This window comes from Urocitellus parryii, chromosome 4 (genome assembly GCF_045843805.1).
Source record: "Urocitellus parryii isolate mUroPar1 chromosome 4, mUroPar1.hap1, whole genome shotgun sequence".
Classification (NCBI taxonomy): Eukaryota; Metazoa; Chordata; class Mammalia; order Rodentia; family Sciuridae; genus Urocitellus; species Urocitellus parryii.
The window spans coordinates 208,192,874-208,208,038 of record NC_135534.1 but is presented as its reverse complement, the minus strand read 5'-3'; the positions used below and the strand labels follow the sequence as shown (position 1 = coordinate 208,208,038).

The 15,165-nt window shown below is 54.8% G+C and overlaps 1 protein-coding gene across 1 annotated transcript; it reads left to right on the top strand.

Annotated features, from left to right (window-relative positions):
* The first annotated feature begins 11,585 nt into the window (after positions 1-11,585).
* Positions 11,586-15,165, top strand: LOC144254637 (von Ebner gland protein 1-like). Its single transcript, XM_077798038.1, has 7 exons — positions 11,586-11,708; positions 12,116-12,252; positions 12,651-12,721; positions 13,281-13,391; positions 14,077-14,178; positions 14,360-14,386; positions 15,042-15,165. The coding sequence occupies exons 1-6, from the start codon at positions 11,619-11,621 to the stop codon at positions 14,383-14,385; spliced, it is 537 nt and encodes a 178-aa protein (XP_077654164.1). The 5' UTR covers positions 11,586-11,618; the 3' UTR covers position 14,386; positions 15,042-15,165.

The following is a 15,165-nucleotide window of genomic DNA, read 5'->3' as shown; positions in this document are numbered from 1 at the left end:
AATCTTGCTCTCCTAAATAAATGCCTGCCTCAGCCAGGGTCTCAGTCCCCTTTCCCTTCTGGGGACCTCCTCAGACCACGATGGGTGACATTCCCCGTTCTACTTTGTGTTTTCCCTTCCTTCCTCACTTCCTGCCTCCCACCCTCCTTCCTTTGTCCCTTTCCTCCCAGTGTGAAACACACAGGCTGACAAGTCTTCACACACCTAAACACCCAGTCAGGGGACAGCACACCCAGTGCCCGCGAGGCCCTCTGGCCCAGGACTCACCATCTCACCAGTCTGGGGCCCTTGGAGGACCAGTGTCTGTGTGGGTGTCCTTAGCCCTGAGGTCTGGTGTGGGGCCTGGCCCATGCCTGGATCTGCACAGAGCATCCTGAAGAGTAAGAAGTGCAGGTCTTTTGAGAAACCCAGCCTGCTAGTGCCCTTCTCAGGTTATCCCCATTTCCAAACATTTATTCATTCATCCAACAAATATCACTAAACACCTGAAGAAGCCCTGGTGCTAGGAAGGGCACCTGCCACAGTGAGCCAGTTGAGGAGGTGGTCTTAGAGACATGATTGGTGAAAGGCCTGGTACCTGCTGTACCAGGAGAGGAGCCAGCAGGGGAAGCCCTGCCCCAAAAATCAGCCATGTAGGCGGGGGAGGGCCGCCTGCTGAGGAGGAACCAGCAACTCAGTGAGGCCTTGTGCACTACCAACTGAGCTACACCCCGCAGGAAGAGGAGCCAGCCCTGGAGAGGCAGGTGCAAGCTGGGGGTGGCTCCTGGCTGCTCTGTGGAGGGGCTTCCCAGAGAGCACTGGCCCCCTGGAGCACTGGCCAACCCGCAGTTGTGGAAAATGGGAGCAGGCCAGATATAGCTGTCCACATGAGTTTCACCCTTGTCGGGCAAGAAGAGGTCAGACGTCTTCCTTGGAATTGGATGTGTTACTTCAGACCTGCTCTGTATGCACCCACCTTCTCTCTTCCTTACGCTTAGGACCAGCGATCTATGCTGGGTGGCATTTAAAAAAAAAACAGATTTATTGAGGTGTCCTTACATATCATAACTTTCACCTCTTTTAAGTGTACTCTTTAATTATTTTCGGTCATGTTACAGAATAGTGAAATCAATTCAAGTTCCTTTGTGTCTTTTAACATTCATTCCACAGGCCCCTCCCAGCCTTGGGCCCTCACCTTCTGTCTCTAAAGCTTTGCTTCTTCAAGACATTTTTATATAAATGTGACTTTTTGCACTTATTTCCTTCACTTAGGATGTTTTAGGGGTGTAGTATTGCAAAATTTGGTGCATATGTATTTACAGTTGCTATGACATCTTTTTTTTTTGGTGGGGGGAAGTACTGAGGATTAAACTCAGAGGCACTTGACCACTGAGCCACATCCGCAGCCCTATTTTGTATTTTATTTAGAGACAGGGTCTCACTGAGTTGCTTAGGGCCTTGCTTTTGCTGAGGCTGGTTTTGAACTTGTGATCCTCCTGCCTCAGGCTCCTGAGCTGCTGGGATTACAGGCATGTGCCACAGCGCCCAGCTGCCATAACTTCTTATTTATTTATTTATTATTATTTTTTTTAATATTTATTTTTTAGTTCTCGGCGGACACAACGTCTTTGTTGGTATGTGGTGCTGAGGATCGAACCCGGGCTGCACGCATGCCAGGCGAGCGCGCTACCGCTTGAGCCACATCCCCAGCCCCTGCCATAACTTCTTGATGGTTTGTTCCCTTTACCAATATGTAGTGAATTTCTTTGTCTCTTTTGACTAATTTTGGCTAGAAGCCCATTTTATGAGGTCTGAGCATTGCTACTCCTGCTGGCTTTCAGATGCCTCTTGCTTGAGACGTCTTTCTCTTCCTCTTCACTTGTGCTTGGTTCATATCTTCGAAGTGAGCTGATTCTTGCAGATTGTTGGGTCTGTTTTACAATCCAGTCAGCCAGTCTGCTTCATTTAATTGGAGAATTGAAATCTTTTGCCTTTGGTCATTGTTGAAAAGTATGCACTGAGTCCTGTCATTCTATGGATTTTCTTCTAATTGTTTCATATAATCTACATGAGATTCATTTCTTGCTCCCTTATTCATCTTAGGGATTTTATGACTTACTAAATCAATAGTGTTTGGTTCTTTCCTCGTTCTCGTTTGCTCATCAACTCTTCTAGGGAGATTCATTCCTTCCCATGTTCTCTAGTTGTGGTTATCTTGCCTCCTCTTCTGTGTGTCAGATTCTGTGAGTATCTTCTGGAATGCTGGTTTAGTGGCCAGGAGTCCCTTTGCTTTATGCTTATTTTTATTTCTTTGACTCTGAAGAATATTTTTGTTGGATATAGTAGTTATTTTCTTTCAGAGCTTAAAATACAGCATTCCTTGTCCTGCCGCCTTCAGTTTCTGCTAAGAAATATGTGGTTTTGATGGGTTGGCTGTTGTAAGTGACTTGCGGCTTCCCTCCTGCAGTTCTCAACCTCTTTACTTTTTTCTGTACTTTTGGCAGGTGACTGTACTATGTCACAGAGACATGTTTTTCTGGTCAAGTCTCTGTGGGGGCCCAGATTTTTCCTGTAGGTGTGTTCAAGAACATCCATGTGTTCTTGAGATTTGTGGGACTCTCTGCTGCTATTTCATTGAATAGGTTTTCTATGCCCTGTTCTTCTGCTCCTTTACCAAATATTTAAAAGTCTGGCCTTAATTGTGCCCCATTCATCTCATCTGTTTTTCATTGATTATTATTTTTTCTTTATTACTGCCTGAGAGTGGCATTTCCCCAACCTCGTTATTCAGCCCTAATATTCTCTCTTCTGCTTGATCTGGTCTATTGGTGAGGATTTTCATTGAATTTTTTTATTTGACTTATTGAGTTTTTAATTTCCAAGGTTTGTTGGGTTCTTTTTCAGAATCTCTACCTCTTTATTCAATTTCTCCTTCACATCCTACATTGTCTTCTTTAATTCATTCGACTGCTTTATTTGAATTTTCTTTGAGTTCATTAATATTTTAACCTTATTATTTTGAATTCTTTGTCTATAGTTCATCCATTTCAATATCTTTGGAGTCAGTTACTGGAGAGCTGTCAACCTTTGGAAGAGTCGTGTTGCTTTGCTTTTTTCACATTTATTTACATGTTTAGATTTTGCATCTGTTGGGATAAGCGTCTCTTCCGTTTTACGTGGGACCATTCTTAAGGAATGGCCTTCTCTCCGTGATGTGCCCTGGGCTGACTGTGTGCTGTGTAGTGATGAATTTAATTCCAGGTGGACTCAACACTGCAGTTTCCCTGTGGCTTCTCTGCCCGTGATGGTGGACTTTGACAGTGTGTGTGGTGTCAGAGCTGAGGGACCTGCTCTGTCTGAAGCCCCCCGGGCTGGGCTCCCTTGGTAGTTCAGGCAGGTGTGTTGCAGACAGCAGAGGGTGAGGGGTGCACTCTCTGTGGCTACTCCTTCAGTCGTGTCAGCAGTGTGTTGTCTGCCAGGGTTTGGTGCTGAGGTCCCTGGTAGGTGCAGTGTCCATGACCATTGGTCCTTTCTCTGTGCTGTTCTATGGGGTGAGTGTCCAGAGCAGGCATTTGGACCCCCCTAACCATATCTACTTGGGGCCTGCTTACCAGCTGGGGGCTTTTCTCTCCCCTTTGTTAGAGTTGGAATCTCTGCCGAGGTTCGAACAGGACTAGAAAACATGACGGTCGTAGAATGCCACTTCTCTCCATGGTTTTATGAGTGCAGCTCAGTGGCACATACATGCACCCGCCTCCATGAGGTGCTGGACGTGATCCCCTGCTCCAGAAGGAGGAAAACAAACGGCAGTGACACTCACAGCATGGAATATGGCAGGTGTGGGGATGCAGACTGCTGTGCTCTCGGCTCTCGCTGTGCCCCCCCTTGTCGCAGCCCACAGTGCCCTCGGCTCACACTCTTCAGCAGGCTCAGGTTCACGCCTTCCCCAGCCACAGCTGTCTTTTGTAGCCAATCCACCTACTCGGTGAGGCAGAGTATTCACAGGGACTCTGAATTGCAGTTCTCTGAGTTTTCTCCTCCCAAGAGCAGTCGAGTCCCTCCCAACAGGACCCTCTCAAGATGGCTCCTGGCCACAGCACTCTGGGAGCTTGCAGAGCCAGATGTTGACTTTCTTCCCTAAAGCCGCCTTGCTCTGTGGGAGACCCTTTCAGACTGAATACCTGACCTGGACTCAGCACTGGCATGAACCGTGGATTCTTCCTGCAGTAGGGATGGCTGCTCTGTGGCTATCATCAGGGCTGGTTGCAAATTTCCGGGCATCACCCTTCTGATTCTCATGCCACTTAGACTTACTGTCACTTCTCTGTTGGTCCTGAGTGTTGCCTCCCCTACTCTCCCCAGAATGTAGTTTCCCTGACTCTATATACTTACAAAGTCCCACGAAGGACAATTCTCTTCTTCCACCTTGCTTCTCTCGGACTGTTCAGCCGTCTTCCAGGAGGGTGAAGGTGGCTTTGTCTGTGACTGGTGACTTTTGAGACATGCAGGGTTGTTGAGTATAGGGGTGCACTCTCTGTGGCTACTCCTTGAGTTGTGTCAGCAATGTGTTGTCTGCAAGGGTTTGGGAGGGACCTGTGCAGAGGTCCCTGGTAGGTGCAGTGTCCATGACCATCGGATGGTCAGGCAGATGACAATGGATGTCTGTCCCCATGCCGGAACCTTTATGAGCCACACCAAGGAATGAAGCTGTGGCCCAGGCTTCAGCTCAGACAAGCCTGGAGACCCCGCGGGCATGGAAGGAAGCCAGTCAGCAAGCCACACACTGCACGATCCCGTGCACGTGAAATGTACAGAGCAGGAATTCTGTAGGGGTGGCAAGTAGATCAGTGGTTCCAGCTGGGGTGGGACTGGGAACCAAGTGCTGATGGGCTCGAGGGCCCCGGGGGTAGTGTTCTGAAGCTGGACTGTGCGAATGGTGCACAGCCCTGCAAAGGGACTCGGCCCACAGACGGATCCGCTGGAGGTGGACTGGCGTTACAGGAGCCATCATATGGGAGCAGACCTGCTCAGAGGGGGTGACCAGAGGGCCCCAGGAGTGGGTCTGCTCCTGAGAGAGGCAGAGGAAGAAGAGAGCTTAAAATAGCCCAGAACAAAGGCAGCCTGGTCTGAAGAATGGCCGCTGCTGGGCTGAGCCGAGTTCAAGCTCAAGTGCTGCACTGGGGTCACAGCTGAGCTTCTAGTTCTGGGACCCTTTCTCCTCAGGGTGTCGTCCGCCCTTCCCCAGGCAAAACACAAGGAGAGCAAGGAGCCGGTCCTGGGGCCTGCGGGAGGGAGGGTGGTGGCCTTGAGCTGCCCCCGGAAGTCCCTGGGTTGCCTGGTCCCCTGTCTGGCAGCCAGTGCTGGGGGCTCTGAGCCAGCAGCTGCTCACTTCCCCACAGAGGGCCCAGGCAGCGGACGCCAGCGGGACAGACAGGCACGTGGCCTGCAGGGGACAGAGAGCCGGGAGCTGCCTGAGCCCCACTTCCCTGAGAAGGGCCCAGCTGGCCAGAGCCAGCGTGACGCAGATCCCGAGGCCCAAGGCCGGGCCTTCACGGGTCCAGAGCGCCACACAATTGTTTGGGGGCGAGGACTCATGCGGGCGAGATAAGCGTGCTCTGTCCGTGGTGTTTGAAAGGTCAGTTGCTACAGTTTTCAGGACACATCCTGTTGCCCTTCCAGGTCCCTGTTCCTCGTGGCTGCAAATCAGCAGTGGCGCTGCCTCTGAGGCTGGCGGGGGGCCCTCCGAGCCCCACATCTCCCCTGGCTTCTCCCTGCCCAGAGACACCCGGATCCCTCCGTCCCTGGTCCACAGCACAGCGCCCCAGCACACACGGGCTCTGTGCCCTGCCCACGCGGGGAGTCAAGCTGGCCGTACAGCGTGCATGAGGCTGGAGGCAAGTGTGGGGTGGCTGGCTGTGTGGTGGGCAGGCTGGGGTGCAGGTCGGGCAGGCTGTGAGGTCACGCAGGACCTGGGCGCTTCCTGTCTCTGCCCGGGGTCCTCCGAGGGCTCTTCCCCAGAGAGCTGCTGCTGTGGCTCTCAAGGTGCTGTGCCTGGCTCTTCTCTCTGCCTGCCCACTCTGAGCCACCAGACGCCGACCCCTCCCCTCTGGGGACCAGCCTCTGGACAGGGGTGTGGGGGAACCTGTGGGGATGCCTCGTGGCCTGGGATGAGGCTGGCAAAGCTCCCCAGAGGCCACTTCCACATGCAGCAACTTGGCAGCCAGCTCGGGAGGACACTGGTCCAGGAGCCTGCAGGCACGTTCCTGCCTGTGTGACGGTCACACAAGTCAGCTCTCACTCAAAGCATCCCGTGTTCAGATAGGCCAGGGCCTTGGAGGAAATGGAGAAGAGAGAGCTCGAGAGCAAACACAGCCGTGCCCTGGCCGCAGCCTCTGCACACAAGGGCGTCCGGCCTCCCAGGTGCACCCGGGCTCTCGTGGCCAAGGCAGATCCGCTCCCCTCAGCCTCCTGTGACTCGCTGGGTACATCCATCCAGCCAGCTTTGCCAGCCCAGGCCTGGGTGGACAAGGAGCCCAGTGGTGGGGACACCAGACCTGAGCTGTCCACATGGCTGTCACTCCACAGGGGAGGCACCAGGACCAGTGATAGGGACATGCCAGACACATGTGAAAGGCCACGACCCAAGAGGCCCCTCTAGGCTGGATGGTGACACCCGTATCACTCCGTCCCTTGTCCACAGCACAGCTGCCCCCAGCACCACATGGGGCTCTGTGTGCTCCCCACGCTGTGAGTCAAGCTGGCTCCCCCCTTCCTGGCCCTGGGAGGCGACTGTGCTGGGCTCTGGAGGGCCACAGAGGAGGGGAGCATAATGGAGAGACCCGCTGGGCCCGGCAGGACTAACTGCGCCAACCCAGGCAGCTCCTGGAGCCCTCTGCGGTCACTCAGGAAACAGGACGCTCGGTGGGGACAGGACACCGACTGGGTGGTGAAGCTGGAACCTCGATGGACCTTGGAAAACGAGCCCCGGGTTGGCAGAGGGCTGTGCTCACACCAGCTCCACTTGGCCCCTTGCTGGCTCCCCTGGGAGGTGGCGGGATGGACACGGGCAAGATCCCTGGATGTCCACCCCAGGCCCTCCTTGGTCTCACATGGAGAAGGGACATCTAGTGTCACTGCACCTGGGCAAGGCCCTGCTAGAGAGAGGGAAGGAAACCTTGCAGAATTGTGGAGAGATTCCGTGGGGGTTTGGACTCTGTGATGGAGTCCTGCTGCAGCGTCTGAACTGCTCGGTGCCTGCACGGCCTTTAAACTCCATGCCAAGCAGCCACTGGACTAGGACTTTGTGTCTGAACTGGATACAGTCATCAATTCCAATATGATCTGAAAATAAATATTTATTTGGACTGAGAAAATAATCACATACCAATCACAAGCTTAAAAAGCTGATGGCTGCGCCCCTTCCTTCCTCTTCCTGTGAAGCTGACCACACCGTTTCCTGAGGCAGAATAGAAAGAGGGTTCTGACTCTCTCCCACCTGCAGATCAGAACTCATCCCTCACCATGGACCTCAGACCGTGGAACACTGGTGTCGGACCTAGGCCCTGGCTTGGATCCTGCGGGGTTTGCCCCGTAGGTAAGAACTGTGGTCAGCTCTGCTCTGCGTGGTCACCATCTAGCATGGCTGAAGCTATGCATTGCGCTCAGATGTGGTGCGAGATCATGGGCAGGACTTCCCTTTGACCGACCAGCGTGAGGCCTGCGTTTCGCTCAGAGACTTCCATCAGACTTGAAGAGCCACCCCACACTTGCCTCCAGCCTCATGCAGAACTTATAGCACTTACTTGCTGTCCAACGGGGGAGGATTGGCACCTCCCATGTGGAGTGTGGGTCTGCCAGGACCCCTCCGTTCCCCTCTGTTCTGGCTCTCGTGCTCCCTGCGGCCTGCCTTCAAGTTCGTGGCACTGACCTCCTTGGGGGATGGCCCCTTAGCTGGGTCTGAGCTGGCTCCATTTCACTGCATTGGTGCTTTATCTTGAACAAGGTTCAACCTAACAGACTTCTGTATTTAATTTTAAAATTATGCATTGTGTCCACCTTCGTTTCCATTTCCCCACAGACCACTCTTCTTCTGTACTCAAAGCACATTTTAAAAATTTGTATGAACTCTTGCAAACGAAGCTGTTTGTTTTTGGGGTGTGTGTGTGTGTGTGTGTGCACACAGTAGCACTTTTAAATATCAGTGCAATGGACCTTCCCTCTATCCAGGTTTCCAAGCATGTGCCATTTGTGATTTTTACGGTCAAGAGTTAGTGGACCTGGCTGACTGGCTTCCTGAAGCCCTGTCCCCGTCACTGCGGCTGCACCTGTGCTTCCTGTGATGCCCGCAGCAGTCGTCCTGAAATCCATCCCTGATGAAGGCCAGGGAGGGTGGCTTTCAGCTCTTCCGCAGTCGGAGATGGCTTTGTGTTTTGATATGTGTACATTTTCAATGTAGGTCCTACATTTTGTAAATGAAAGATAGAACACAGCTAGAGAGAGTCTAGGGCCGCAAAGGACATAATAAAAACCTGGAAGCCAGGAGCACTGTGCAGCCAACAGGCAGGGACACCCTCTGGTGTGCAGAGTGACAGGTCTGAAATTCTGACTCAAAGTGACTTTCATCACACTCAAGGGGGGTGGCCTACTGTTTAATAATTTGACGGTAGAAGTTGTAAATTCAGGAAATAATAAAGAAGTAATATATACAGAGAGAAGAGTTTAGATAAAAGTCTGAATGTTCAGTTAATAAAGGAAGATTCCTAACTCCTTGAATCCGTTTACCCTTCATGAATCTATCACTTTTTTAAGGAAGACCGCATGATCTCTCCAAATACAGTGTTTAAAAGAGAGAACCATTTTTGATATTCCATTTACCTTTTTCTGATGTTTTCTTATTTGTGTTTTATTTGGGTGTCATGGTTAGACACGAGTGGGTTTCATCTTCACGTGTAAAGGTGATGTTAATTTGTTTCCTCTTGTTCTGCAGAACTTCTCTTGTCCTTCCCTCTGCTCTCCCCTGACCTTTTCCTTTATTGTGCTTCTTTCTATTTATTTGTTATTTGGTGCATTGGAATCATACATAGAAGCGGGATTCACTGTGATGTACTTACACAGCTCGGCCCATGGTCAGTTGGTCTCCTCCTGTACTTCCTCCCTTTTCTCACCCCGCTCTCTCCCCTTCCCCTTCCTCTACTGTTCTCCTTTCTATTTTTATGAGATTCCCCTTTCTTATTCCTTAATTCTTTCTAGCTTCCACATATGAGAGAATATTTTTGACCCTTGACTTTCTGCATCAATACATGCACAAACTCAACCCAACTTTTCTCAAAAGAAGAAATACAAATGGTCAACAAATATGTGAAAATATGCTCAATGTCCTTAGCAGTCAGGGAAATGCAAGTCAAAACTACCCTGAGATCTCATCTCACCCAGGTTAGAATGGGAAGCACCAAGATTATTAATAGTAATAAATGCTGGCAAAGATGTGGGGAGAAAAGAACACGTGTACATTGTTGGTAGGATTTAAAAATGCTTTTCTCTGAAACTGGTCAGCATACTGGAATCTCTTGATCTATTCTGCATGTTTGTCAGTTTTTCGAGGCTAGGGGTGGATTTCTTTTGGCTCCTGGGAGCCGCTGTATCAGGAGCATCTTTTTGGTAGCATTTAATTACTAGATGGAGGCTGCAGACTGACTTGATTCTGGTGTATTTTTGTTTTTATTGATTTCTGTGTCCTGTCTTCCAATGTAGGTCATTTCCTTTCTACTGTCCAGCATAGACTTTATCCCCTTTACTGGGTTTTTATAGGTTACACATGCACCTTTAAGATTTTAAATGATCTCTATTTCCTTGCATTTTAAAAGCACCCGGACCTGTTCTCATTTTATAGTTTCTCCTTCTTTTTGATCTTCAGTGTTAATGTGTTGGCATCACCAGGAGTAAATCCCTACACCGGCTCTTCATTTTCCATCTGCACCTCTTCACGAGCCCTTTTTGCTCTGAGGGGCGTGGGCCTGCTGGCTCACTGAGGGTGCTGCTGCTGCTTCTGCGCTTCTCCACCTTTCACCGGCACTTTGCTGTGCCCCTCTGTCTAGCAGTTTTTCACCCTCCCTGCCTCTCATCCCAAGTCCCAGGTCTCGGTTCTGCTGTGACACTTTTAATGTAGGATCTTTAAGCTGTAGACGACCCAGTCAATGATCAGGAGAGACAGGGAAATGAAGGTTTCGTTACTTTCAAATCCTGAGGATCACACGCATCCCGAGGCCACACGCGTAGTTACACACAGACACACAGGACAGGGAGCACATATGGATAGGGAGAGGACCTGGGCACTTCCCGTTTTCAGGGAAGAGGTGGGGAACATAAGCATCGGGGCAGGTAGTGACAGCTTTAAGGGAACAGGTGTGACATTAGAAACAGACCCACCTGACCCGCACCCCCAGGAGGAGGTTCATCTTGGAAACTGGAAATGAAACACGAACTTAACATCTCAGCCAGATGGTCCAGCGCTGCATGGACCCTGGGCAGCATGGACTCCGACATGGGCACAGAGGACATCGCAGGTGTGGCCAGCCATCAGGGTGCCCTTCCAGCTCCTGCTCTGGTGGCTCCCCTGCGTCCTCCCACCTGCTGAGGCCAGGGCATTAGGTAATCAAGGTTGGAACCCTGGGACGTGGTGGGAAGGGCTTCTTGGCCTCCTTGCTGGGGTGAGGACCCACTCTGGCTACGGTGACCTCAGGGCCTAGAGTCAGTGGACCATGACCTCAGCCCCTTCTCCAGCCATTGCTCGCTGTCTGAGTGTTTGTGTGTGTGTGTGTGTGCTAGTGCACACGCATACCCCTGTCTGGGTGTCTGTCTGACCCACGGCTGTTCTGAGCGTGGAGCCTGGTGCACACAGTGCTCAGGGAGCTCACTTCTGTGAACGCACTGACTTCCTGTCCACATTGCAGGTCCCTCTGGGTTTGCTCCTCTTCAGGGTTGAGGGCTGAACCCAGGGGCTCTACCACTGGGCTACATCACCAGCCCTTCTCCTTTCTTTCTTTGGAGACAGGGTCTGGCTAAGTTGCCTCCGCTGGTCTTGAAGGTGAGAGCCTCCTGCCTCAGCCTCCCCAGGAGCTGGGATTACAGGGGTGGCCACTGTGCCTGGCCAGGGTCCCTCCTTTTGCAAGATGAATCTGAGGTGAAGTGACCTGTCGTGGATGCGGGATGGTCACCAAGACCACAGCCCAGGGCTCGCTGGGTCCCCCCTGTGTCAGCCAGGGAATGCCATGAGGGGAGGGCCCCAGGGTTCTGCTGCCACCGCACACACCCTGGGGGCTCTGCACACGGGGGCTGCCCCCTCCAGCCGGCTCATTTCCTGTCAGGTGAAATGTGTGAGTGGCTCCCCTGGACAGCGGCCCTGTCCTGATGATGCCCTGGGGAACGGACACACTGTTACTCAGCAACTTCCAACAATAGTGACATTTCATCTGCTCCACTGCAGAGCAGCCACACTCAGTGGCCAGGAAAGGACTGGTGGGTGCTCTGTGCCAAGTTCCCTGGGGGACTGCCCCGAGCAGTATAAAGGGCGGGGAGTGAGGAAGCAGCACAGCCACTCCAGCCAGAGAGCCCGCGCCCAGCAGACCGAGCACAGACCCGGCATGAAGACCCTGCTCCTGACCCTGGGCCTCAGCCTCCTGGCTGCCCTGCGGGCCCAGACGCTCCCAGTCGGGGATGAGGAGAACCAGGATGTGAGGCTCACATGGGCGGGGGGCTGCGGGGGCAGGGAGGGCCAAGATGGCTGGGTGCAGACCCCATCCCTCCCCCATGAAGGAGACCCTCGTTTCGACACCAGGCCTTGAACCCCTGCCCCAAGGAGACATCACATGGTGCAGGGAGGTGTGGGCCAGATGGGGCTGCAGAGGGCTGGTGGAAGCAGGGGACACATCTGCCCTGGGAGCCAGCGCCTGGGTCCTGGCCAAGCTGCGGGAGCTGGGATCCGTCTCTCGGGGGCCTGGTGGGAGTGGGGGTGAGCTCGGGTGGGGTAGGGGCGGAGGATGCTCCAGGTCCCCATCCTTGGAGCATAGAGTCCAGGGTAGCTGAGGAGGGGAGGCCCTGGAGGTGGGCCTGAGCCCTGATGGTCAGGTGCCTTCTGCAGGCGTCAGGCACGTGGTACCTGAAGGCCACAGTAGCAGACAAGGAGATTCCCTGGATGAAGCTGGAGTCTGTGTCTGTGACCCCCATGACCATCAAGACCCTGGCAGGGGGCCACCTGGAAGTCACCTTCACTGTCCTGTGAGTGTCTGCTGGCCGCATGGTCCTCCCTTTTCACGGAGGACAGCAGGGCTGGGTGGGGTGCAGACCATGCCGGGGGCCTACTCGGCCCTCAGCACCCAGCACCTGGAGCCTTATGGCGACTCTGCCAGGGGGGTTCCTCCCAGGCAGCCTGATATCCCCTGGCAGCCAGTGAGGGGGTCGGAGGACACAGAGTTCTGGCCACTGGGGGCCCAAAGGCTCTCCGTGGGACACAGAGGGCCACTGGTGCCTGGACCAGTTCAGGGTGCTCAGCGTCTGTGAACACACCTGACTTCTTGTGTGGGGAAGCCTGGGCCTGTCTGGGGCCCTCCTGCCAGGCCAGGCCCCGTGGCTGCCCTGAGCAGGGCGGCGTTGCCCACGGAGCTTCTGTCCTCCAGGATTGGAGGCCAGTGTCGGGAGGTCAGCACTGTGCTAGAGAAGACCGCCGAGCCGGGCAGATACACAGCCTGTGAGTGCTGGGGCCCGTTCAGGACAGCTCCGGCCACCCATTGGCACATGGGGCCAGCCGGCAGCTTCTCAGGGTGACCTTTGGCCTGAGGCTCTCCTTTCTGGCCCTACTACATACCCAGCCTCCACCCCCACCAGACCATTTGTCCACAGAGTCAAACTCCCGACCCCAATGCTGCTGAGGCTGGTGGATGAGGCCTGGGGGTCTCTGCCCAGGACTCCCTCTTTGGCCACAGCTGACCCCTGGCATTGGTCAGGGCCAGGGGTGTACTTGGCTGGGGTTGAGGGTGGATTGTGCTGCCCCAGCTCCAACCTCTGCCAGTCTCATGCCCCAGACCTCCCTGTGACTCACCAGCTTGACATGTGCCATCTCTTGGGTGCGTTGGGTTCCTGGGAAGTGGCCCCAAGGCCTGGGGCCAGGTCAGGTGGGGACCCAGGTCAGGGAGCCTGGGAGGGGGGAGGGGGAGTTACTGAGGGGTGTTCTGGGCTGGAGTCAGCCATCCTGGGTCTTCGGTGGAGGATCAGGGCCACTCCCCAACTCGTCCACTGTCCCTCTGCAGATGGGGGCAAGCATGTGGTGCAGGTCCTTAAGTCCCAGGACGAGGACCACTACATCCTCTACTGTGAGGGGGTCATGCACGGGCATCGGATCCGAATGGCAAAGCTTGTGGGTGAGTCACAGTGTCTGGTGGCTCCAGCCTTGGTCCCTCTCCTTTCTCCCTGGGCCCCCTGCCCCTCCCCTAGGAGGAGCCACCAGGATCCAAGGACCTGGCTACCTTGTCCAGATGATGGGTTTTCCTAGAGGAAGCCCGAGTCCCACCTCAGAGCTCAGGACTGGGGATGGCCCGTCCCTGCATGGGAACGCAGGAAGGAGGAGGTGCTGTGGGCACAGGGCCACCAATGTCATGAATGTCACAGGATGAGTCGAGGACTCTTTGGGGAATCCTGGCAGGGCCATCCGTGGGTACCTGTGGGGAGTCCAGCAGGGGTCAGGGAAGGACGTGGATGGGGAGCCTGGGTGGGAAGTCCAACTCGGATTAGACACTGGGTGTCTGCTCTCCTCCAGGGCAGAGTTGGTCCTGCCACTCCCTGTCCTGTCCAGGAGAGGCTGGGTGGCTTTAGGGAGAGCAGCTCTGGGCCTTCTGGGTCGGCTGCCCTGGGTGCCCTGTGGGTGCTCACGCCCCCTGGTCCTCCTCTCCTAGCTGGGCTCTGCCCCAGCCCCAGGCCTCTGGGTCCAGCTCCACGTTGAGGTCTCCCTCCCCAGCACTGCGCTGGTCAGTCTTCCAGGCTGGGAAGGAGATGCAGCAGCTCCCAGCTCTGCCCCCACAGTCCTGTCTCCCGTGGCCTCTCCTACAGGCAGGTACCCTGAAGTCAACCTAGACGCCCTGCAGGAGTTTGAGCAGGTCGCAGCAGCCAGAGGCCTCAACGCAGACAGCATCTTCATCCCCAAGCAAAGGGGTAGGGAGAGGGCTCTGCAGGGCTCTCCCCCCAGGGGCTCAGCCAAGGATGGTCCCAAGAGCGAGCTGCATGGATCCTGGCTTTGCCCTTTGAGGGGTGGGGGAAGTGCTGGCCGAGGGCGGGGCCCTGGGTCCCCTGGAATCCCAGGCTCTCCTGAATTGTGTTTTTCCTTCTTCCACAGAAGCCTGCTCTCCCGGGAGCGATTAGGGTAAGAGACCAGTTTCAGGGGACATGAGGACCTCCCAGTCCTGGGGGTGGAGTGATGGGACTTCCGGGGACACGTCCCCTGCTTCTAGGTGGACAGGAGAGCCACCACCTGGCCGGGCAGGTGTGCTCTCCCCAGGCGTGGCCAGTCCTCAGTGTCCTCTTGAGGTTTCTCTAGGATGTCATCTGGGCAGTGAGGGAACCCCCATGGTGACCGCTCCTGGGGGGGGCCGCTGGGGAGACCCTGGGCCTCTCCCCCAACCTCCCAGAGTGCTTGCCAGAAGGTGGGAAGTCCCTCAGCACCTCTCTGGCCCTCAGTGGTGACACCATGTGCCCCATGAGTTGCTTGGAAGGTGTGGCAGCCATGCCTGGGGACTTCAGAATCCCTGGTCCCTAGCTGTGTGACCTAGGGAGCTGACAGGTCAGAGACTGCCCAAGGTCCCCTGCCCAGGTGAGGGCGGAGCCAGAGTCCACACAGCATCCTGTCCTTTCCTGCCCTCCACTGGCCTGAAGTCACCGTCTCTCCTCCCACACAGAAGAGGAGCTCTGGGCAGCCTGCTCTGACCTCGAGGATGGAGCCCAGAGGGCCCAGCATGCCCCGCTACTGCAGTCCTCCCTTGGCCCTCCCCCTGGGCTCACTGACCTCCTCTTGTTCCCAGGGCAGGGACACCACGCTCCGCGGCAGCCCCAAGTGGCACCACCAGAACCTCTGGCCTGGGGGACATGGAGGGTGGCCCACCTGGGCCCAGCTGGCTCCCCCCACTGCCCTTCCCCCCCCACCTT